The sequence below is a fragment of the Pseudogymnoascus destructans genome, assembly GCF_001641265.1.
Source record: "Pseudogymnoascus destructans isolate 20631-21 unplaced genomic scaffold scaffold_15, whole genome shotgun sequence".
Classification (NCBI taxonomy): Eukaryota; Fungi; Ascomycota; class Leotiomycetes; order Thelebolales; family Thelebolaceae; genus Pseudogymnoascus; species Pseudogymnoascus destructans.
In genome coordinates, this window is record NW_020167534.1 from 944,929 (window position 1) to 965,673 (window position 20,745).

Genomic DNA, 20,745 nt, shown 5'->3' on the forward strand with positions numbered 1-20,745 from the left:
AAACGCCTCGCAACCCAATAGATGCTCTCTCACAGACTACTCTAGTTAAAAATCGCATTGCACGGCACCAAGGAAGCTCGCCAACCCCCATTTTTGCTACTGTTACTGCATTAGCTAAAGGGACAGAGATTTTGGCACATGAAATGACTTTATTGTCAGCTGAAGTCCGCACCCTTCGAGCAGCAAATGAAGCTCTTAGCAAACGCCGGAGGGCTAAAAAGTCTCGTGTCCGTCAAGGGTGTGCACTTTCTGTAGGGGATGCACATGATGATTTGTCCCAAAGGGCAGTTATGGAGCAAATAAATCGCGAGAAGCGCTCTGGAGGGGTTGGTAGGAATGAGGGGCAACCAGGTGTACGACATTGTGGCACTTGCGGGGGGGCTGGCCATAATGCACGAACTTGTCAGGAGGTCATAGAAGTACTTAGCTCATCAGATTCTGAATAGTTTTAGTTTTAATACATGTTGTGGTTGTTTAATTATACCTTACAGTGGTGGGTATAAAAAAGTTTCACGACTCGGTGACATTCACGACTCAGTGTACAACCACGTTATGGGCCTTGGCAATACAATATGGCCTTGTGCCATATGACTGTAATACAATACGGCAATATCATATGGCAATATATAGCAATATATTGCCAAGACCTATATGACTAATTATTACACACGTGATAGTAAATGATGATGAGAATAAGTATGTCACCTATAATATAACGTGCATGTATAACGAAAGTGCCAAAATATCGCGACTACCCCATAAGAATTGCGATAAATCCACCACAACAATATAAATTAATTAAAACTACTCGGAGTCCTCTTCCTCAGACGTGTCTATTACAATCTGACAAGTCCGCGCATTGTGTCCAGTCTCACCACACTTGCCACAGCGACGTGCTGTAAGGACACAGGGCACCCAGCTCACAGTAATAGCATATGGGAGTGCGAGTCGGAGGCTAAACGGATGCTATCCTATAGGTCTACTACAAAGGATACAAAAAAAATGATGAGGAACCCTGTTGGGTCAATCCCCTTAAGTACCTGAAATGGGTCCGACTCGGCTAACCTGCCCTAACTCTCCCCACATGACCATAACCTGTCCGACTCAGATCCCTTCCGTCACTGAGGGCGGAGGCATCCTTACACGTGCATTGGTTTCTTCCCTTGGCTTCCGACCACTACTTGCCCTTATTTCTTGCTCTACTTGCTGCACAACGTCCCTCTCGTCCTGTAGCTCCTGTGCTACCTGTTGACTAAGTGATCCTCCTTGCTGTAGTCGTGTTTTTTTTGCTCTTCGGCGCTTGCTTAGCACTTCATCTGTTGCAGGTTTTGGTTCTCTGCTTTTAACAATGGTACTTGATGCATTATTTGCGATGCACCCTTTGTAAACTGGTCAACAGCTGCATAGATTGAGGTTGGAGAGCCATTTTGATGATGCGCAATTCGGTTTTTAATGAAAGTAGACTGTGATACAGCTTCAGTTGGGTTATTTGGTGTCTGAGAAACCCATGGTTGAGAGGTGCTTAGGCGAGAGGTTGGAGGTGTTAGCGTCTTAAACCTAAGGTCAAGTGTAGATATTACACTCTCAGGGCTAAATGGAAGAAGCCCAGCTTACTCCAACCTTGAGCGAAGCGAAAAGTTTGGTCACAACGATTAAATGTAGCGTGGAAGGCAGGAAAGAAGTCAATAATATGAGCCCGTATCATATCTTCAATTTGCCGACCATAAGCTCTCTTTAATGGGCCAAAACAACCAACATCAAGTGGTTGGAGTATATGGAAAGAGTGGGCAGGCATATAAAGCATAATAATGTTGTGTTCTTTGCAGTACTCCTCAAACTTGTCTAAGTGGTGGCTCTCATGACCATCAAGGACTAACAAGCGATAACCACCAACAGTCTGGGGCTTTGTGTGCTTCTCAAAATGCTAAATCCAATCCATACCTCTCTCGTTTGTAGTACAGCCATTTGCAGTAACAGCAATTACCCAATCTGCTAGAAATCCGCTATTCTCATACCAAGATGCAAGGTGGTTTTTACATGCCACAATAAGAAATGGCGGCACTGCCCAACCTTGAGAACTAACGCCTTGGATTACTGTAACCCATTCCCGATTGCCAGGTTGCACCTTTTTTGCCTTTGCCCGCCCGTCTGAGCTCGTTATACCATTGCAGTTGAGATGACGCCTATCATAAACCCAGTCTCATCAAAGTTGTAGATATCTGCATTGTTGATGCCGTACTTTAGAATTGTGTTCCATACAAGCTTAAACAGCCATGAATGACCTCTGGATCTTCGCACTTAGCCCTCTGGTAGTCATATTTTCACTAGAAGTGTGTCCGGAGCTCTTTATGGCACTTAACAAAGTTTAAAGCCTAATGTGACCCGACGCGTGGCGCGTGGCGTGTTGCAAGTAGTCGATTTGCCATATCTTCAACAATAGACAACTGAGGAGGAAGCTAATTCAAGTATATACTGAACAAGAACTGATTCCTTTAGGTTACTTAATTTCTGTATGTTGGCTTGGATATTGCGTTGTGAAGGTATGCCTTGTAAACGGTGACGTAGCTTGCAGTGGTCTACAGAATAGATCCTAGCTGCAACTCGAAGGCACAAATTTGGGTTGCTTTGCATAGCTTGGATAGCTAGCACTAATTTGCTTTCATCATTTTTATGGCGCATGTTTTGTTGTGGAGGAATTTAACATTTAGTTGGGGGGGTTGGTCACCGCATGATTTTGGCACTTTCACTTGTTTGGCACTTTCGTTATACATGCACATTAGGGGTATTTGAAAACTCTGCTTTAATAGTACTATTAACAATTCAACGTCAATGCCTTTAACAAATGCAGAGTCAAACGCCTTGTCACTCATTAATAGCGATGTTTTTCAAGACGATACTGAATTGTCACTCTCCTCGCAACTAGATTCTAATAGTACTATAGTACTGTCAGTTACATCAAAATCAGGGCGTCATAAACGAACTTCATGGATTTGGCAACATGATAGGAATCCTTTAGCAACATACCAACAAAATGGTCACTTAATGTGGCAATGTTCATATTATACAAAGCAGTATAGAGAATCAGTGTAACGCTGACTTCTAAACGATAGAAGACACAGAGGTTTCTTGCGTAAGGTTGACTTGACAGAGGAGGCAGGGGATTAGACACAAAGGCTTTCCAAGTAACACGTTACAGTATTGTAAAGAATACTATATTGAGTTGAGCACGAAGCTCCTATCTAAGGAAATACTATCTACTTATATAGTGGCGTCGTGCCTCATGGGTAATCTGGATAGTTGGCGGATAGCTAGATATTCAGGATAGTTCGTGGATAGCTCAACTATCCAATATCCACTAGTTTCTGCAACTATCCATTAGCCCCATCACATGGCAGCCTACCCCGCTTGCCCCCTGTGACTCACATGTCACGTTACTAGGCCCTGGTCCTGTAACCATGACGTCACGTTACCGTAGCCGTAACACTAGGTCCTCCTCCAAAAGGCCTAGTCCCTTAGGTCTTGCTGATTAAGGAATTGCTTACTTAAGTAGGGTGATGCCCACTTAATTGTCGAGCAGGTTGCGCTGCTTACCATGTCTTCTAGTAGACACATAAAAATAGCAGACCGTATTGAAAAGAATGGCAACCTAATGTCGCCATGTTTGTCATACTGACATTTGTTGCACTCAGTTTGCTATCAAACTCAAGAGCAAACTTAGAAATCTCCTCCTCAAACCTACAAGTCACCATACATATCTTGGCTTATCACACCAACAACAGAAGCAATACTACTCAACGATTGCTGCAAACTCTTCTACTACATCTGTTTATGCTACATACATCACGGCATATCATTTGGACACTCATTGAACAAGTTATTAAGAAAATCTCCTCCTTAAGGGGGTGGGCCAATACTACCACATGGCATATCTCTACCAACTAGAGGCCTAGGAACATGAACGATAGCTCTAGAAGCTTCTACAACCCTCTATGATTCATTACACGTCATTGCTCCTTAGTTACCCACAAGATTGGTTAAGTTATGACATAATTTGTCTATAGGTACTCTGACCTTGGACCTCCTTTTCACTTCCTATAGGCTAGGAACCCAAGAGATGGTTCTATGGGATTCTCTTACATTCGCTACATGATTAGCAAGCTAGTTGTGGGTCGCACTTGATTTCTAATACATTTACCAAGCCTGGTTAGTCATGGAAAGTCTTGGAAAATGAGAGAACTACACTCCTTTGGCATAAATAGGATTGCCCTTTCCTTAAGAAAGGGCAAGCAGACAATACAGTAAATCGACTATCACATACTTCCACATCTTTTACAAGCTTCCAAGCATTCATCTTGTTACTCCTTGTTTCTGAAAAGTCAGTGAGGTGTTAACCTCTGACTTACCCCTGAGTTCCCAGACTCAACATTTGTTGCAACTTGTCTGAACCACTTCACTACATCATACACCTGATTGCTGCGTTGTGGAATAGTCTAAGCTACAACCCTTTGGCTCTGTTTCCTAAGACAGTGTGTTGTCTTAGTAAATTCATCCCTTCCTTGGGTGGCTAGATTCTCATATCTGGTGCACCCACCATTACAGATGACTGTGTCTGAGGCTGCTATATGTTTTGAATCAGCACTCCTGAATTCTGTGTCCCCCTTTGCCACAGTATAAACAAAGGTTGTTGTCCATTCTGTGTTTTCTTTCTTGAGGAGTAAGTTTACCCCTTTTCAGTTTTTGAGGGCTTCTTGTAGGCTGAGGTGCTGGATTTGCTGTAGATCTCTTTATAGAGGTGTCTAAGTCCATAGGTTCAGGTGCTGAGTCCTTAGCAGTTGGTGTAGAGGTGTAATTGTTGAAATTTCTTGTTGGATGCCAGTCTTGGTTCTTCTCCTTTCTTCATTCAAAAAGCCTATCATCAAGTCTGACAGCTTTCTCTATAAGTGTTTGAAGTGTTGTAGGGCGTTCTTCTTTGCTGAGTTCATCCTTAATAGAGCTCTTGAGCCCTTGGTAGTAAGTGAAGACTAAGGCTTCTTCATTCCAAGTCAAGTGAGAAGTGATTCTCCTAAATTCTGTTGTATACTGAGCAGCAGAGGTCTTTTGACATAGCTTCTGTAGCTCTCTTTCTGCTGTAGCAGTTTCGTTGATGTCTCCAAAGGTCCTGGTAAGTTCCTCTTGAAACTGGTCATAAGAGGTAATCAAAGGTGTAGTGGTATTTTGGTTGTTGCCACTAAGTCTTCTAAGATATGGCTCAAAGAAGTTGAATGCAGATCCACGGAGGTAGCTGGCAGCGAAATATATCTTCTGAATATCTGAGGTGAACTGATGAGGCCTGAGGGTGAAGTAGATGTCCAGTTGCATAAGAAATCCCTTCAACTTCCTCCTGTCTCCATGGTATAAATCTGGTGTTTGCACTTTAGGAAGTGCACCTGGGGTACCCGACATAGCCAGAGGAGCTGTGGGAAGCTCTGTATGATGTGTCTGAGTTGAGGATTGTGTTGCTGAAGTGTTGGCTTGAAAGGTGTTTTCCAAATTCTCAAGTTTGTTTGCTATATTTTGTATAAAGGCAAACAGTTGTTGCATCTGCTGTTCAGCAGTAGTTGTAGGAGCTTGGTCGTCCTCCATTGTAGTATCGAAGTGCTGCTATAGAAATAGTTGAAGCTTGGAAGCAGACAAGGTGTAATGGTGGGTGCACCAGATATGAGAATCTAGCCACCCAAGGAAGGGATGAATTTACTAAGACAACACACTGTCTTAGGAAAAAGAGCCAAAGGGTCATAGCTTAGACTATTCCACAACGCAGCAATCAGGTGTGTGATGTAGTGAAGTGGTTCAGACAAGTTGCAACAAATGTTGAGTCTGGGAACTCAGGGGTAAGTCAGGGGTTAACACCTCACTGACTTTTCAGAAACAAGGAGTAACAAGATCAATGCTTGGAAGCTTGGAAAAGACGTGGAAGTATGTGATAGTCGATTTACTGTATTGTCTGCTTGCCCTTTCTTAAGGAAAGGGCAATCCTATTTATGCTAAAGGAATGTAGTTCTCTCATTTTCCAAGACTTTCCATGACTTACCAGGCTTGGTAACTGTAGTCGATGTAAGAGAATCCCATAGAACCATCTCTTAGGTTCGTAGCCTATAGGAAGTAAAAGGAGGTCCAAGGTCAGAGTACCCCTATCGACAGATTATGTCATAACTTAACCAATCTTGTGGGTAACTAAGGAGCGATGACGTGTAATGAATCATAGACAGTTGTAGAAGCTTTTGGAGCTATTGTTCATGTTCCTAGGCCTCTAGTTGATAGAGATATGTCATGTGTAGTATTAGCCCAGTAACTAAGGAGTGATGTCATGTAATGAATCATAGAGGGTTGTAGAGATATGCTATGTGGTCATATCGGCCCAGTAACTAAGGAGCAATGACGTGTAATGAATCATAGAGGGTTGTAGCAATCATTGAGTAGTATTGCTCTTGTTGTTGGTGTGACAATCCAAAATATGTATAGTGACTTGTAGGTTTGAGGAGGAGATTTCTAAGTTTGCTCTCGAGTTTGATAGCAAACTGAGTGCAACGAATGTCAGTATGACACATCCTTACCTGTAAACAGTTTCTAGTCTAGTTATGTTTTGCAATGACTATTAATAAGTCTCAAGGCTAGTTATTTAAGTTTGTTAGAGTTGATTTATAGGCACCTACATTTAGTCACGGGCAATTCTACGTTGCAATGTCGCGGACGTCATCCGTAGCTAGCTTACACGTTCTACTTCCGGAAGGTGACGATAACATTACACATAACGTTGTATATCCAAAGGTATTGTGTGATATTAATTAGAAATACTATCTATACTACTATTCTACTTAGTTGCTACGGGTGGTTACGGGCGTTTACTAGGTTTGGATTTCGTCCGTAATATGTTTACAGGTTTAAATACATGACCACTTACGGCAGGCAGAGTCACAAACCGGCGCCTACGGCACTGGTGCACAATACTCGTAAATTATATGATATAATAAAATTGATTGAAAAATAGCCCGGATTACAATAAAATAATAAGTCCTGCATATATCGGCATCACCGAGTCAATTATCAGGCTTTTGATAAAGTATAACTCTATGTATGTACCAGAGTACTAGCATATAGATTCTAGAAAGTGAGATGCCAATCCTCACCCGCAACCCCACAACCCGGCGATCACGACACAGCCGTCGTCGGATCTGCCACCACCCAATTAGCGCCGGCACCACAATCCGCGCTTCCGGTAGCCTCAGCCGCGACCCTAACGTCACCTTTACTCCTATACCACCAACACCAAAACCATACGAATACCTCGCACTCCGGCCCCAACAGTCACCTCCGATCCCGAACACGTCTCCTCCGCCGGGCATCTGACCTCAGAGGTCCCAATCGACTGTTCAAGATGATCTCGGAGCGCGAACTACAGATCAATCCGCTGGTGCCGGATTGCATCGTGCATAACACTAAGGTAACCCTCATCCGCCCCCGCCAGGCAGAACTGCTTCAGATCCCGAGCTTCGTGATCTAACGCGCGTACAGACCCTTGCAAACCTACACAACCTCACAGCCTCTTTGCTCGGCATTGCCGCCGGAATTCTCGGCCTCGAATCATACCCTGGCTTCCTCTTCTACGCCCTCCTCACCTTCATCACCTCCACGCTGGTGTACGTATTCCGTGTGCGCCCGACTGCTGCTGCGGAACTGGACACGACGAGGTATTTTGTTAGTGGGTGGACGCTGTGGACAGGAGGGTTGATTGATGGGTTGAGTGGGTTTGTGTTGACATGGACGCTGGTGTATGGGTTGGTACGGGCATAGGTGGTCGGACCAGGAATTATGAGGATCGGATGATCTATGCCATAACGGAGGAACCTGGGTGTAGAACAAAGGAGATACCATACGAGGGTTGGGAATAATGTCACAAACTATCGACAAACCGAAGGAGCTACAAAGTGGGAGAGCGGTGGTTTCAATGGCCGAGGCTCGCAGAGCTAGTTGGGTGGAATTCTCCCATGTGCACATCGGGACCCATAACAGATTCAAGAAAGTCTGAAGAACCCAAGACAGAAATGTAATATTAAGTAAACAAAACCAAAACGTTATATATTCATAGTATGTCGTCAACACCAACATGGCAAATATCACCAATCTACAACCTCTACCACCTTCCCAACAAACCCCTCTAGTCCAGCAATACCCTTCTCACCCCTCTCCGAGCCATAGTATAAGCCATGACCGCCACCAGGCATTATCAGAACCTGGGAGCCCAACTCGATCCACTCCCTGGTTGTCATAAGTTCAAGCGTCACGTCGGTGACTCCATCTGAGCCAAATATAGGAGGCCCAGGATCGTCATCCTCATCCCCGAAAAGGTTTGATTCATCGTCATCTATATTCTGTCCCCTTTCGGAAGCTGGGGCATGCGGCATGAGCCTAACTACGCGGGCTGATGCCCTGATGGACGCTATATAGACGACAACAAGGCTGCCAATCGTGATTGAATTGATATCTTCGTCTTTGGACGAAGCGGTGAACCTGCTTACTGCCTGGAGAGACAGCCCAGTGTCCTTCATATGGTGGCTTGGGATAGCCAGAACCATACCTTTTCGAAGGCGGGGTGCCTGGGTTGGTCGCCGCTCAAAGGGGTCTCTCGGGTTCTCCACTTCTGGTATATCGAACACGATGCCAATGGTCCCAACTTGTCCAGCTTGCAGGTTATGTACTGGTAGTCGAAGATTGCGTATGCTGACTATGTGCGCATTGTGCCATTCGCCAGGGGGTGCGGATGCCGAAGCTGCTTCACGTCGTGCTGCTTGAGCGAGCTCAGAAGCTGATGGATGAGATGCCGATCGTCCAAGGTCGAATTCTGAGTCGTGTTGCCTTGCTCCAGTTGACGACGATAGCGGCCACAAAGTCCCATCATCACTCCCAGAGTCTGCAGGAAATGGCCCAACAACGATATTGTCTCCAACTGAAATAGAGCCAAATCTGAGATGCCCGGCCACCACTGTTCCCTCTTCTAAATGTGTATCTTTGACAGATGTTTGCATGGCAAATGCCGCTGGGAGAGCAAACGTATCTTCAATATGGAACAAACATGCGGGCTGCTCGGGGTTCAGAACCTCCCCTATGTAGTCATGCGAAGTTGGGGTGCTTGGAACTGGCAAACTGCAGAAAAGAGAGTGTAGCATTCGTATTCCCGTCCCTTTTGCGGCAGACGTCATGATTATAGGCACCACCTTTGTAAGGTTGTCTGGGTTTAGTGTGCCAACAATTTTCTTCACTGTATCTGCATCTTTATCTGGTATGGATTGAAGGTCGGACTCCATGATGCCCTTCGTTTGATCTGGAGGAAGAATCATCGGGATTCTCCCAACGGCCTTTATAGCCGAAAGGATCTTACCCAATGTTTCTCTTAAGCTAGTCCGAGAGGCGATATCGAGCTTCGTTATGACGATTGCAAGTGGCCTTTCTAGTTGCAAGCAAAGATCAAGATGTGCCTTTGATAAATCAATTCCAGCTCCTAAAGTGCTGCCCATGATATCCTGTGCAGACGATGTTCCTCCGACCCCCTGAGGGGTGTTTGTTCCACCATCTCCAGCAACGCAAAGTAAGGTCCAGTGAGGAGCCCAACCGACCAGACCGCGAACGGTGGTTCGCCGATATCGAGGGTGGCCGGCAGAATCGGAGACAAAAACAAGTCGGCCATTCTCGGATTGGGCGTGTATATCAGTCCATGTGGTTACGTTACCAGTTGCGTAATTGATAACTTCTGCTGCGATATCTGGAGAAGAAGAAGTCTTGTATCCAACGAGTTCTTGGGCCACAGAACTTGTTATTCCAGACGCTAGCTCGTGGCGGTGCTTCAGGAGGCTGAGTCTGCTTTTACCTCGACCATTGTCAAGAGTACCTGTTGATAAAGTCCCCAAGAGAGAAGATTTTCCTGAAATTGTAGGTCCAGTCAAAGTGATTCTCAATTGCTCCGTAGACGATCCGCGAGATATGTTCATGTTCGAGTCTGTTGGTAGCCCAGCTCCAGTCGTTGCAGCACTGGATGGCGAGCCGATATATAGCGCACGACCTGCATCCTTGCTGACCAAACTGAGATCTGGTGTTACCAATGCCTCAGCTACCCAAAGTTTTTCTTTCCGGAGTTTATCCTCTGTGTGGCCCCTTGACGGCTTTGAGAGATCGAGCGGCTCATGTATAGGCGGTTCTGCAGACGACCATTCGCATTCGCCGACTACAACCATTCTGGTAACTTCTACAACACATCCCAAGCTGGCAGCCATAGCCCGGAGGTTTGTCAAACTCTCATCCATTTCATCCTTAGCCAAACCTACAAGCACACCGCTATCTGAAACACCAATCTCATAAAGTGCCCCGCGGCTCGACTCCAATCCAGCTAATAATTTACCTGGCCGTGTCTGGATGTTGAGGGTTGCCATCGCCTCTGGCAGCTGTGGCACGATAAGCTCGCTAGTCGATGAGGATGAGGCATGGTAAGGGGATGATTGCTGTAGCCTCCATAGTAATTGAGTCGTTAGCTGCGTAAGCCGATGTTGTCTCGACTGATTTGTTGGAGCCGTTGCTGGTTCACCAGTTCCTACTTTGGACTGCGGTGGAGCAGTTGTATGCGTTCCTGTGCTGAAAGACGTATATTTCCTCCTTGGACGTAAAAGAAGATGCAATTTGTACTCAGCGGGTCCAGTTTGCGGTTCTGGGTCGAGTTTGGTAAAATTGTAGTCCGAGAGATGCCCAGGCTGCAATGATGTGCCATTCGCCGCTCCCACCGATGCTTTCGAACTGAGGAGCAAAGATCTATCTTGTGTTCGTGAATCTCCACGAGAAACCGGAGTCTCCGGTTTGGGCGATCCGTTCGCTGGAGTGAGCCATGGAGAGGATATCGTCGGCGGATCTGGATCAAAGGAGAATATAGATGCCATAACAAATTCCCCGCCTTTTCAATATGGTAGATGTCAAGTTACGACTGGTGAAGCCCGTCACGGCGCTATCAAAGTTTTTATTCGTTTGGAAATAAGTATATATGGCAGTGTGTGTAATCGTTTAACCATTTTAATCTTATCGGTTCGTTCAGACAAAGATTGATGTCGGAAGCTATTCGTTCCTCGTGTTATTGATGGCTAGGTACGATATAGGGCGGGAGTTCAGCAAGTCATTGCTATGAAAATCAATATAAAGATATTTTCTAGACGCAATCGAAAAGTTATAGCTCCCTCGACGCCTTTGGGAGCTCTTGGTGTTATAGTTGATCCGCAAGGTGGCACTGGCTTCGGTGAGTCAGGCGGCAAGGCATACTAGGCGGCAACCCCACCAAATAATGCACTACTTCCAGACCCCGAGCTTATCCTAAAGGGGGCAATACTATCGGCTGAAACGACAATCGGTCCTCATACACACGTCAGACATCAGCCACAGTCCCGTAACTTTGCCTCCGTCGTACTCTGATATCAACATAAGATTCACGAATTCTATCATTCCAGGCCAAAAAGAAAGGCCGAAAACTCAAGAGATATACCCTGTTGCAACGATGAAGAAATTCGGCTTTGGCAAGAAGAAGGAAAGCCGTGAGGCCGATAACAACAACTCAGGGCGCCCCTCCCCCTCTGTAAACCCATATGCACAGGCCACACAATCACCAGATCCATACGCTGTCGATACAAACAAGTATGCCAATTACGGTGCGAAGCCAGGACAAGAGAAACAATCAAGCGGTTCGACCAGCAGCGGTGCCGGCAGCCAGCGGTCACAATACGGAGGCCTGCCCAACGGACCAGCGCCCGGGAGGAGCAACTCTTATGCAGCATCCACAACTTCTACGGAAACAGCACCTCCAGCGTATGGCGCTGAGCGATACGGAAGTGCCAATGGCTATGGCTCGAACCTCTACGATAACACAAGCAGCCCATACGGCGGGGCTCCGTTGGTACAATCGCGTGGCGCAGGCGGTTATGGTGGATTAGGACGATCGGACAGTGCCGACACAGCTACAACTGAAGACAACAGAAATGCGCTATTTGGAGATGCCAAAGACAGAAATGCGAAGAAACAGAGCGTACCACCGGAGAATGCTCAGCCTGGCGGCGGCTACGACGCTGGAGCCAACAGTGGCTATGGTGCATACGGTGACAGGCAATTAACTGCCGAAGAAGAAGAGGAGGAGGATGTGGAGGCGACCAAACAAGAAATCCGTTTCATGAAGCAAGAGGATGTCTCATCGACCCGAAACGCACTCCGCATGGCATCCCAGGCCGAAGAGACCGGACGTGGAACCCTCGCTCGTCTCGGTGCCCAAGGAGAACGTATCCACAACACAGAGAAGAACCTCGATCTCGCTGCAAACCACAACCGTATTGCCGAGGAGCGAACCCGCGAGCTGAAGACTCTCAACAAGAGTATGTTCGCCATGCATGTGGCCAACCCATTTACTTCGCAATCCCGCAAGGCTGCCCGTGACCAAAATATCTTGGACAAGCACCATGCTGAAAGGGACCAACGTGAGGCCACGCGCCAGGCAGCCTTTAGCTCAGGTCAACGGATGGAGGGTGCATTCAAAGAGATGCAGCCAGGAGACAGGGGATATAAAGCGAAGGCGCCGGCCAAGGCGAGCCTGGCGGAGCGTGCGAAGTATCAGTTTGAGGCGGACAGTGAGGATGATATGATGGAGGATGAAATCGAAGGCAATCTTGGCGAGCTGCACGGTGCTGCTCAAAGGCTTAATTTGCTTGCGCAGGCGACGGGTAAGGAGCTTGATGAGCAGGACGACCTTATTAGGCGGGTTGGCGTGAAGGGTGATCGTGTGGATGACCAGATTGCAATGAACCGTGCGAAGTTGGATCGTATTCGTTAGGATACACATACCACCGTATGGCTACTGGTACTAGTTGATAGAATATATGGGGATTGGGAATACTCTTTGTGTCACACAGGTGGCTAGCACTGCATTTAGCCTTTCATATGATAGTGAAATTCAGTTATTCAATAAATCCTATCCTTCATTCCGATGAATTGCAAAAATTGGAACCCCCCCATGCCTTTTCATGGTAGCCTATCTACAGGTTTGCCTTCGAACGCTTAGCTCCATTTGCTTGCTGGAATATCCTATACGCCTGCTCGCCGAATGGCACCATCAAGGCCGCATAATCCTTCGCGTTCGCACTGCTCGCCTGCCTAACAGCATATCGCGCAGCGATGCCTTGCATGATGACAGAGCTTCTGTACATTCCGAACGCGGCACCCCACAGAAGATCTGGCTCCGGGTTGTAACCCGAGATCTCTGCGTACCAAGATATGACTTGGTCCTTCGTTGGTAGGCCCGGGGTGGCGCCGGCAACAAACCCCTTGTGCTTGGTTGGGCCATCCATGAATGGCATTGTCAAGTTGACGACATCAGAGAGAGGGTGACCGATGGTTGACATCTCCCAACTAGGTTTCTGTTGTCAGCGTAGTATAACTTAATAGCATGGGAAACCCACTCTAAGACGCCGATGACTCTGGGCTCGGTTTTATGGAAGACCATGTTGTCTATCTTATAATCCCCGTGAATGATGTGTCCCCTATCCGACACTTGAGTGCTTGGGTTTTTGAAATACTCAAGCATCTCGTCTACATGCGGTATGGGGCCAACGGCTTTTCCGGTTTCTATATCCTTTACTTTCGCCTGTGACTCCATTATAGTACTGAGGGTTCTGATCTGTCGGCTGTAGAAACCATTCGCCCTGCCAAATTGCTCGAGTCCGACGCTCTTGATGTTGACTCTGTGAAGTTTCGCCAGTGTTCGTACAGCATCGTGCCACCTGCGATCTCAAATTAGTACGGCAAACCAACATAACTGTTTCATAATGGCCACTCACATCTCGGTCCTCTCTGCTGGGCTCACGCCCGGCAGGGCCGCATCCTCAATGATGCGCCCATCCAAGAACTCCATAATATAGAACGGGGTGCCAATCACACTATCATCCTCGCACAGACAGTATGTTTTCGGCACAGGCACATCGGTCTTCTCCAGGGCGTGAAGCACTCTATATTCTCGCTCGACTTGGTGAGCCGTTTTGGACACCAGCTTTCCCGGAGGCTTCTTTCGGATAACGAATTTCTGGCCATCGCTTCCAGTGATTTGGTACGTGGGGTTCGACTGGCCGAAACCGAACTGCAATACCTGCTTAGTATGGGGGCAATTGTGGCGGGGAAATCTGTCGCTGGACGAACCTGCTTGAGGTCTATGGGAGTTTTGATCTCCGGCACGGACTTGGAGATGTAGCGCTCCAGCGCTGCCACATCAATTGGTTGTCTCACGCGTCCTGCCATTTCGAGAATATACAGAAAAATCTACCAAACTGAAGGAGCGGCGCTGCCGCGGCTTTATCTGTAGAATAACCGCACTAACGACGTACATAACGGACTGATCGATTGCCGAGGCCCGTCGGCTGGTGGGGCCAACCTTCCCTACCTTATCAGTTATGTTAATCTACACTAACGAAATATAAATATCGTAACTTATTGACTACGTCGTATTGACTCTAGCCTGGTAACTCCCATATTGCGATATGCTTTGTTGTCGAGCTCTTCTAACTATATCAGCTATCGCATACAATGATTCATTTCGCGTCGGATTTATGGATCATTATGTGTACCAGGAGGATTTATTGTTTGCACGAAAAAATAAGATTTAAACTGGTATTTATCTTCCCCATACTCCTATCATAGCCTCGGCTTCAAATCCTACATACGCATCTTTCTATGCCATATAAAACCCCAACTTTTACGATACATGGACAAACCCACGTTTCTTTTCCCTCTTGTTTTCTGCCTCTTCCCAAGTCTCTTCATCTATGTAGTCTGTGACGCCATGTTCTTGGATCTGGGTCCCAACGATGCGGAGTGCAGCAAGGTTGTAGCCCATCTGGTCCTTTTGTCTTTGTAATGATTTCCTCAGGTTATTTCGTACTCCATCGAGGACGACCTTCATAGACTTGCTCGCAACAAGTTGCTTGTGGTGAATCTTCAACATGGAGAATAATATCCGGCAGGTCAATGGAATGTTCATCGATCTTTCCGTGAAGATGTTCAAAAAGGTGAAGAGAAGTGGCAGGATAGAGAAAGGAAGGACGAGTAGAGCATCTTGAAGAGCCGCAGCCTTGATGCGTTGTAAGACAGTCATGACATGCTGCTCGGCGCTGATGTTGGCAAGAGCCAAATAAAGGGGATTCCTTGGCGGCGGAGCTGTGTTTGGGTTGGCTGCCTTTTCCAGCTTATATTCTTCCATCAATTCGTGGTCCGCGACGCCCAGTTCAAGAGCCTCGACGATCTTTTCTCCAGCCATGAGTGTTTCGATAGTTTGCTTGCCTGTATCGCCGGCTTCGTCGTCATCATCCCCGTCCTTCTCTAGAAAGGTTGTCAGGGTGCTCTCATACAATTCCTCTAGCTCTTTATCCTTCTCTTCCTCGAGGAAGATTTGCTCATCAGTCTGCTCCCAGACGCGGATGCTCTTGTCGTGACTGGCACTAACAAGGAACGACCCGGTCCTGCTCACAGCCAGTGCCCAAATCTCACCGTGATGTCCATCTAACCTCTGAATTTGCTCGAATTTATCACCATCCCAATACTTGATCATCTTGTCTTTGCTGCTGCTAAAGAAGTGATGCCCATTTCCATCCTGGTTGTGCGGAACGAATGCTACCTGCAAAATACTGTCTTGATGGGCAAAGAAGGCCTTGTGGCAATCACCAAAATCTAGACCCCATAGTCGAACATTTTTGTCGGCAGAGCAAGTTACAATAAGCTTGCTGTCGAAGGAGATATCCATATTCAAAACAGGTAGTTTGTGGCCGTATAGGTTTAGGAAGAGCTTGAGAGAGTCGTTGAAAAACACCTTGACCGTGTTATCAAGGAGCGCAACAGCCAAGAGGCGAGAATCTGGCGAGAATTTGAGACTGAGTACGTCGTCGGCAACCTTGAGGGTTCGAGTGTGTGCTAACTGTAGTTTAGGTGTCGTGCGCTTTGTTCCGGGGATTTCTTCTTGTACGATTTCGAAGTTCCAGAATTTTGCAGACTTGTCTGCGCTACCAGACACGACGGACCTTCCGTCAGGATGCACTTGAAGTGTCCAAATTGCTCCCTCATGTGCCTTGACTGTGTCAATTAGTACTGCAGATGCAACATCGAACAGCTCTAGCTCGCCGGCCTTTGTTCCCACCACCACAATCTTATCACCCGGTAAGAACGAGCAACATAAAGCGTAGCCGCATTCAAAAGTTCGAATACAAGTCCTGGTCTTCACGTTCCAAATCTTCAAACTTCCATTTGAAGCCGAAGCCAGCATCCTGTCGTCAGAGCTCAGCGCCAAAGCTCTGATATCAACTCGGTGGCCAGGTTGGTCGACTGAGAATGCCCTCGTATAATCAGGCATTCCTTCAGCCTGAGCCTTCTTCTCCTTTGTTGGTACCTTGTAAATCTCAAGCTGGTTGTTTGTTGTCGACACGAGCAGTTCAACACTTTTTGACGACTTGCCGGATATCCAGTCGGCAGATTTAACTCGACCGCCAGTTCTAACGATGACATATTGCACAAAGACCTCGGAGATATCAGCACTTGATACGTCGTCGGCCTTATCGTGGTTTTCTTCGCTGGCTTTACCCGCCGCCATAAGCTTTTCGCGCCTCCTCTTACGTTTCCTGGCAAGGCTCTTCTTAACTTCTTCAGGTGACCTGATTCTCCATATCTCTACAGCCTTTTCGGAGCCATGGACAGCAAAGAAATCCTGTTTTGGGTGGAAGGTGACTTCCAGTGCTTTGTCTTTCCCTTGCCTATGCAAAAGTCCTCGTGAATTGAGATAGTGGCGGTCGAGAGGCCTATCAACACTTTTTGTGAGTGCATATAGCCCATTGGTGTCGATCGACCATACTTTCACCTCTCCATCATTGCCAGCAGTTATGCAGCCGCTGCCATCAGGAGAGATCCCAAGTGCCCAACATTCTCCATTCGACTGAGCGACATGTGTCTCGATACAGTGTTGCAAGCTGATATCCCAGATTTTCACGAGAGAATCTTTGCCGGTCGTAAGAAGGAAACCCTCCGATACGCCATCTTCGGTGTCAACGACCATCTCATCGTCCTCCGCAGTTATTGGTGCACTCGGCTGCAGAAATTCCAGTCCAGTAATTTGGTCCTTGTGGCCTCTCAGTTTGAACAGCCCAACCTCAGCGATCAAGTCCCAGACGATAACATCTGTATCTCTCGATCCACTTGCCAGCCTCACGCCAGACTTGTCGAAAGCAAGCTTTGTGATCGCTGACTTATGCCCATTGAAACTGACAATAACTGTGGCAATTTTGGAATCCCATACCCTGATGCTGCCATCTTCGTAACCAACAGCAAAAATGTCGCGATCCGTCTTGCTTTGTGCAATTACAGTCACCTGTGATTTGCAGTCACTGGCTTTCCAGCGGCTCAAAAGCTCTCCCTTTTTCACATCCCAGCAAAGCACTTCTTCGTTTGCTGCGACAACAGCTCGACCAGCCCCAGTGTTCCGGGCGCTGCTTGACGAATTGTCGCCGAGAGTCCAGACTGCGTTCGCATGGCTTGAAGTAATGAGCCCGAAGGTCCTCGCATGCTCATATTTCCTAAAAGGGTCAGCAATGCCTCAGAATCAATATCGGGGAAAGTTTCTCTTACAAGTATGATTTGACCATATTTTCTGCTCGGCGCAAAAGATATTGTCTTCTTCCAGATTTATTTTTGCGGCTTTTCGATTTCTTTATCGTTATCAGTACCTTGTTACAACCTGAGGCAACAACCACCCGCAATCAGCCAGCCATCGATTGCGGGGCCCACATTCGTCACCACCAAACTCACTACAGCTTGACGTATCAGTACGTCCAAGGTTACGAGCTTAGCAGTTTCTCCAGTCGGATCCTTGGGCGGCCTCAGTCAAAATGCTCCTCCTAGACTATCAGAATGTCTATATACAATCTGTGCTCACCGAGCGCTTCTCAGGGTATGGTGGTAGTTGCGGCCCTCTCAACCAATGCACAGGCTAACTGTCAGACAGTGCCCCTCCAGCTTCGATCGACCAGACAGTCTCCGACTTCGATGGAGTTACTTTCCATGTCTCTACACCTGAATCAAAGTCCAAAATTCTAGTATCTCTCCAGATTAAGTGCTACGACGAGCTTGTCAAACACGGTGCAACAAAGGTCCTGGAACGAGAGTATGGGTCTTACGTCGTTCCACCAGAGAATGGATACGACTTTTCAGTCCAGGTGGACTTGGACAACCTGCCGAAAGATCAGGGTTTGAAATATGCTCAAATAACGACGAATATTTGAAGCTAACATTTCAATTGACAGGCGAACGGGATGCATTGATTCGAAGCATTTCGCTACTGAAGCGCAACGCCGTGGCTGCACCATTCGAGCAAGCTTTCGAGGAACATCACGCTCTCCACGAGGAATCATCTAAATTTACATCCGAAGAAGCTCCGCAGGGCGTACGGGAGGGTGGTGAGGTTAAAGCTATCCACTACCGCGAGGAGGAGGCTATTTATATCAAAGCCAGCCACGACAGAGTCACTGTCATTTTTAGCACTGTATTCAGGGAAGAGACGGACAGAGTGTTTGGCAAGGTATTCATACAGGAGTTTGTTGACGCCAGACGAAGGGCGATACAGAATGCGCCGCAAGTACTGTACAGGACGGACCCCCCTCTCGAGCTCCAAGGTGTTCCAGGAGTAAAGGACTCCGGCACGGGTGAGATTGGCTACGTTACATTTGGTATGTATATCACTGTTGTACCTATGCTATTAAATCTGACTATCCTAGTTCTGTTCCCCAGGCATCTTACGAAACAGCGACGAGACGAGGTTATTTCGCACATTCAAACCTTCCGTGACTACTTCCACTACCACATCAAAGCTTCCAAGGTATGAAGGCCACACGAAAAAGTTTCACTAGTTTCTATGTACTGATTTCTCTAGGCATATATTCACTCGAGAATGCGTAGACGGACGGCCGACTTCCTCCAGGTATTACGACGTGCACGTCCAGAGAACGAGGAAAAGGAGCGCAAGACTGCTAGTGGCCGGACATTCAAAGTGCAGGGGAACTGAGCGCGTCATAGGGTATGGACCCTCTTTTTTAAAGGCTAGAAATCAAACAATATCCATCTTTCAATCGAGTGCCCCTTCCAGTAGATTGAGACCCAGGTAGATGGTTGGCTGGGCAATAGAAATTCGGGAGACAAACACTAGGTTATTTAAGCTTAATTCGAACCCGAACATATAAAATGAGATATAGTGCAAGTCTGTGATAACGAGTAGTATCAAACCGGAAATATATCTTACATGCGTTGTGTTGAGTTTATATCTTGTAGGGTCATGGAGAAGACGCCAAGGACTACTAGCTTGGAACCCCGCCAATACCTCCTTTGTCCGTCGCGAGCATATATCCACACAAGCTTCTGTTGCACTTAAAGCTAACAATCCACCGCAATGCGATGGCCGCCCTGGTCTTCGGACGCCGGAAACGAAGATAGCAACAAGAAGCAACAGATCGCCTGGGCTGATACTCTCAATGCCACCAATTGGTCTAACTATGCCAACCCGGAAACGGTGGTCCCAACTGTCTTGTTGACGGCAACAATCCTGTTGAGCGTTCGCGTCTACCGACTATACCTACGGCGGATCCCCGATGCGACTCATGTACAACCCGCATTCTTCAGGAAGAGGAGTCTGTTCGGGACTGTGACGAGGGTCGGAGATGGCGATAACTTTCACCTGTTCCATACACCTGGAGGTAGATTGGCAGGTTGGGGCTGGCTGCGAAAAGTCCCGGAGAAGGCAGCTGATTTGAGAAAACACACCGTAAGTATACTATCCGCGTCTAGTTTAATTATATTAACAAATTGTAGATTGCTGTTCGCATTGCCGGCGTCGACGCGCCCGAGGCGGCTCATTTCGGTAAAACAGCACAGCCATATTCCGGAGAAGCTCTTGCCTGGCTCAGGTCATATATATTGGGCCGGAGGGTACGAGTTCATATCTATAAACGCGATCAGTACGACCGTCTGGTAGCCACGGTCTATGTCCGAAATGGCCTCTTTAGACGCGACGTTGGACGAGAGATGTTGAAAGCAGGACTCGCGACGGTATATGAGGCGAAATCCGGCGCAGAGTTTGGAAATAAGGAGGATAATTACAGGAGCATTGAGGCTTGGGCGAAGTCCAAAAAGAAGGGCATGTGGGCCGGGTCACAGAAGGATTATGAAAGCCCAAGAGATTATAAGACCAGAACAGGGGGAACCGAAGAACCAAAGGCCAAGCAAAAGAAACCTGTTGTTAAGAGCATCTTGTCAAGCATATTTGGGTCCGGGAAATGAATTTGATTGCAGGGAAAGTCTAACATATCCTGCCCCGAAGGCTGACCTTGCAGCGCCTCAGATGTAACAAGCAGAAAAAGGAGATGTTCGGTCATTGGGGACGACACCCTCCAGGACTCCGTATGGGCTGGAAGACCAGGCAACGCATCTCAGCCCGGAATGATGTTCCAGATGGCTACCCTCCTGCCAGCACTACGACCAGCCCTATGATGAAAGAATGCCGCCTGTCAACAATAGCACGGTACTAAGTCCTTCACGGGACATCCCTTTCACCCTCTATGAAGAGATCAGGGCCATTGGATAGTGTTCAAAAACCCCCTAAGAATTCGTGGAGTTGAA

The 20,745-nt window shown here is 47.2% G+C and overlaps 7 protein-coding genes across 7 annotated transcripts; 4 read left to right on the forward strand and 3 right to left on the reverse strand.

The window, feature by feature from the left end:
• Positions 1-7,414: 7,414 nt before the first annotated feature.
• Positions 7,415-7,830, forward strand: VC83_04824 (uncharacterized protein; the record flags this gene model as incomplete). Its single annotated transcript, XM_024468452.1, has 2 exons — positions 7,415-7,480; positions 7,552-7,830. 2 exons carry the CDS (start codon positions 7,415-7,417, stop codon positions 7,828-7,830), a joined length of 345 nt encoding a protein of 114 aa, XP_024322792.1.
• Positions 7,831-8,153: 323 nt separating this feature from the next.
• Positions 8,154-10,958, reverse strand: VC83_04825 (uncharacterized protein; the record flags this gene model as incomplete). Its single annotated transcript, XM_024468453.1, has 1 exon — positions 8,154-10,958. One exon carries the CDS (start codon positions 10,956-10,958, stop codon positions 8,154-8,156), a length of 2,805 nt encoding a protein of 934 aa, XP_024322791.1.
• A 478-nt stretch (positions 10,959-11,436) lies between these two features.
• On the forward strand, positions 11,437-13,025 carry SPO20 (Meiosis-specific subunit of the t-SNARE complex). Its single transcript, XM_024468454.1, has one exon. The coding sequence runs from the start codon at positions 11,564-11,566 to the stop codon at positions 12,881-12,883; it is 1,320 nt and encodes a 439-aa protein (XP_024322790.1). The 5' UTR covers positions 11,437-11,563; the 3' UTR covers positions 12,884-13,025.
• VC83_04827 (uncharacterized protein) lies at positions 13,026-14,348 on the reverse strand. Its single transcript, XM_024468455.1, has 4 exons — positions 14,242-14,348; positions 13,887-14,182; positions 13,509-13,829; positions 13,026-13,458 (listed from the first exon to the last, which is right to left on the reverse strand). Exons 1-4 carry the CDS (start codon positions 14,338-14,340, stop codon positions 13,086-13,088), a joined length of 1,089 nt encoding a protein of 362 aa, XP_024322789.1. The 5' UTR covers positions 14,341-14,348; the 3' UTR covers positions 13,026-13,085.
• A 314-nt stretch (positions 14,349-14,662) lies between these two features.
• Positions 14,663-17,749, reverse strand: VC83_04828 (uncharacterized protein). The gene is made up of 2 exons (XM_024468456.1): positions 17,707-17,749; positions 14,663-17,654 (listed from the first exon to the last, which is right to left on the reverse strand). The coding sequence occupies exons 1-2, from the start codon at positions 17,721-17,723 to the stop codon at positions 14,795-14,797; spliced, it is 2,877 nt and encodes a 958-aa protein (XP_024322747.1). The 5' UTR covers positions 17,724-17,749; the 3' UTR covers positions 14,663-14,794.
• Positions 17,750-17,966: 217 nt separating this feature from the next.
• On the forward strand, positions 17,967-19,138 carry VC83_04829 (uncharacterized protein; the record flags this gene model as incomplete). Its single annotated transcript, XM_024468457.1, has 5 exons — positions 17,967-18,028; positions 18,083-18,324; positions 18,381-18,803; positions 18,852-18,952; positions 19,007-19,138. 5 exons carry the CDS (start codon positions 17,967-17,969, stop codon positions 19,136-19,138), a joined length of 960 nt encoding a protein of 319 aa, XP_024322746.1.
• A 381-nt stretch (positions 19,139-19,519) lies between these two features.
• Positions 19,520-20,406, forward strand: LCL3 (putative endonuclease lcl3; the record flags this gene model as incomplete). The annotated part of the gene is made up of 2 exons (XM_024468458.1): positions 19,520-19,891; positions 19,939-20,406. The coding sequence occupies 2 exons, from the start codon at positions 19,520-19,522 to the stop codon at positions 20,404-20,406; spliced, it is 840 nt and encodes a 279-aa protein (XP_024322737.1).
• Between the last annotated feature and the right edge of the window lie 339 nt (positions 20,407-20,745).

Excerpts from the sequence above, each read along its gene's own strand:
- SPO20 (XM_024468454.1), top strand. The coding sequence starts at position 11,564 with ATGAAGAAATTCGGCTTTGGCAAGAAGAAGGAAAGCCGTGAGGCCGAT.
- VC83_04827 (XM_024468455.1), bottom strand. The coding sequence starts at position 14,340 with ATGGCAGGACGCGTGAGACAACCAATTGATGTGGCAGCGCTGGAGCGC. Across the intron at positions 13,830-13,886 it reads CCAGCAGAGAGGACCGAGAT|GTGGCACGATGCTGTACGAA; the intron begins GTGAGTGGCCAT and ends TTGAGATCGCAG. Across the intron at positions 13,459-13,508 it reads AGAGTCATCGGCGTCTTAGA|TTGGGAGATGTCAACCATCG; the intron begins GTGGGTTTCCCA and ends ACAGAAACCTAG.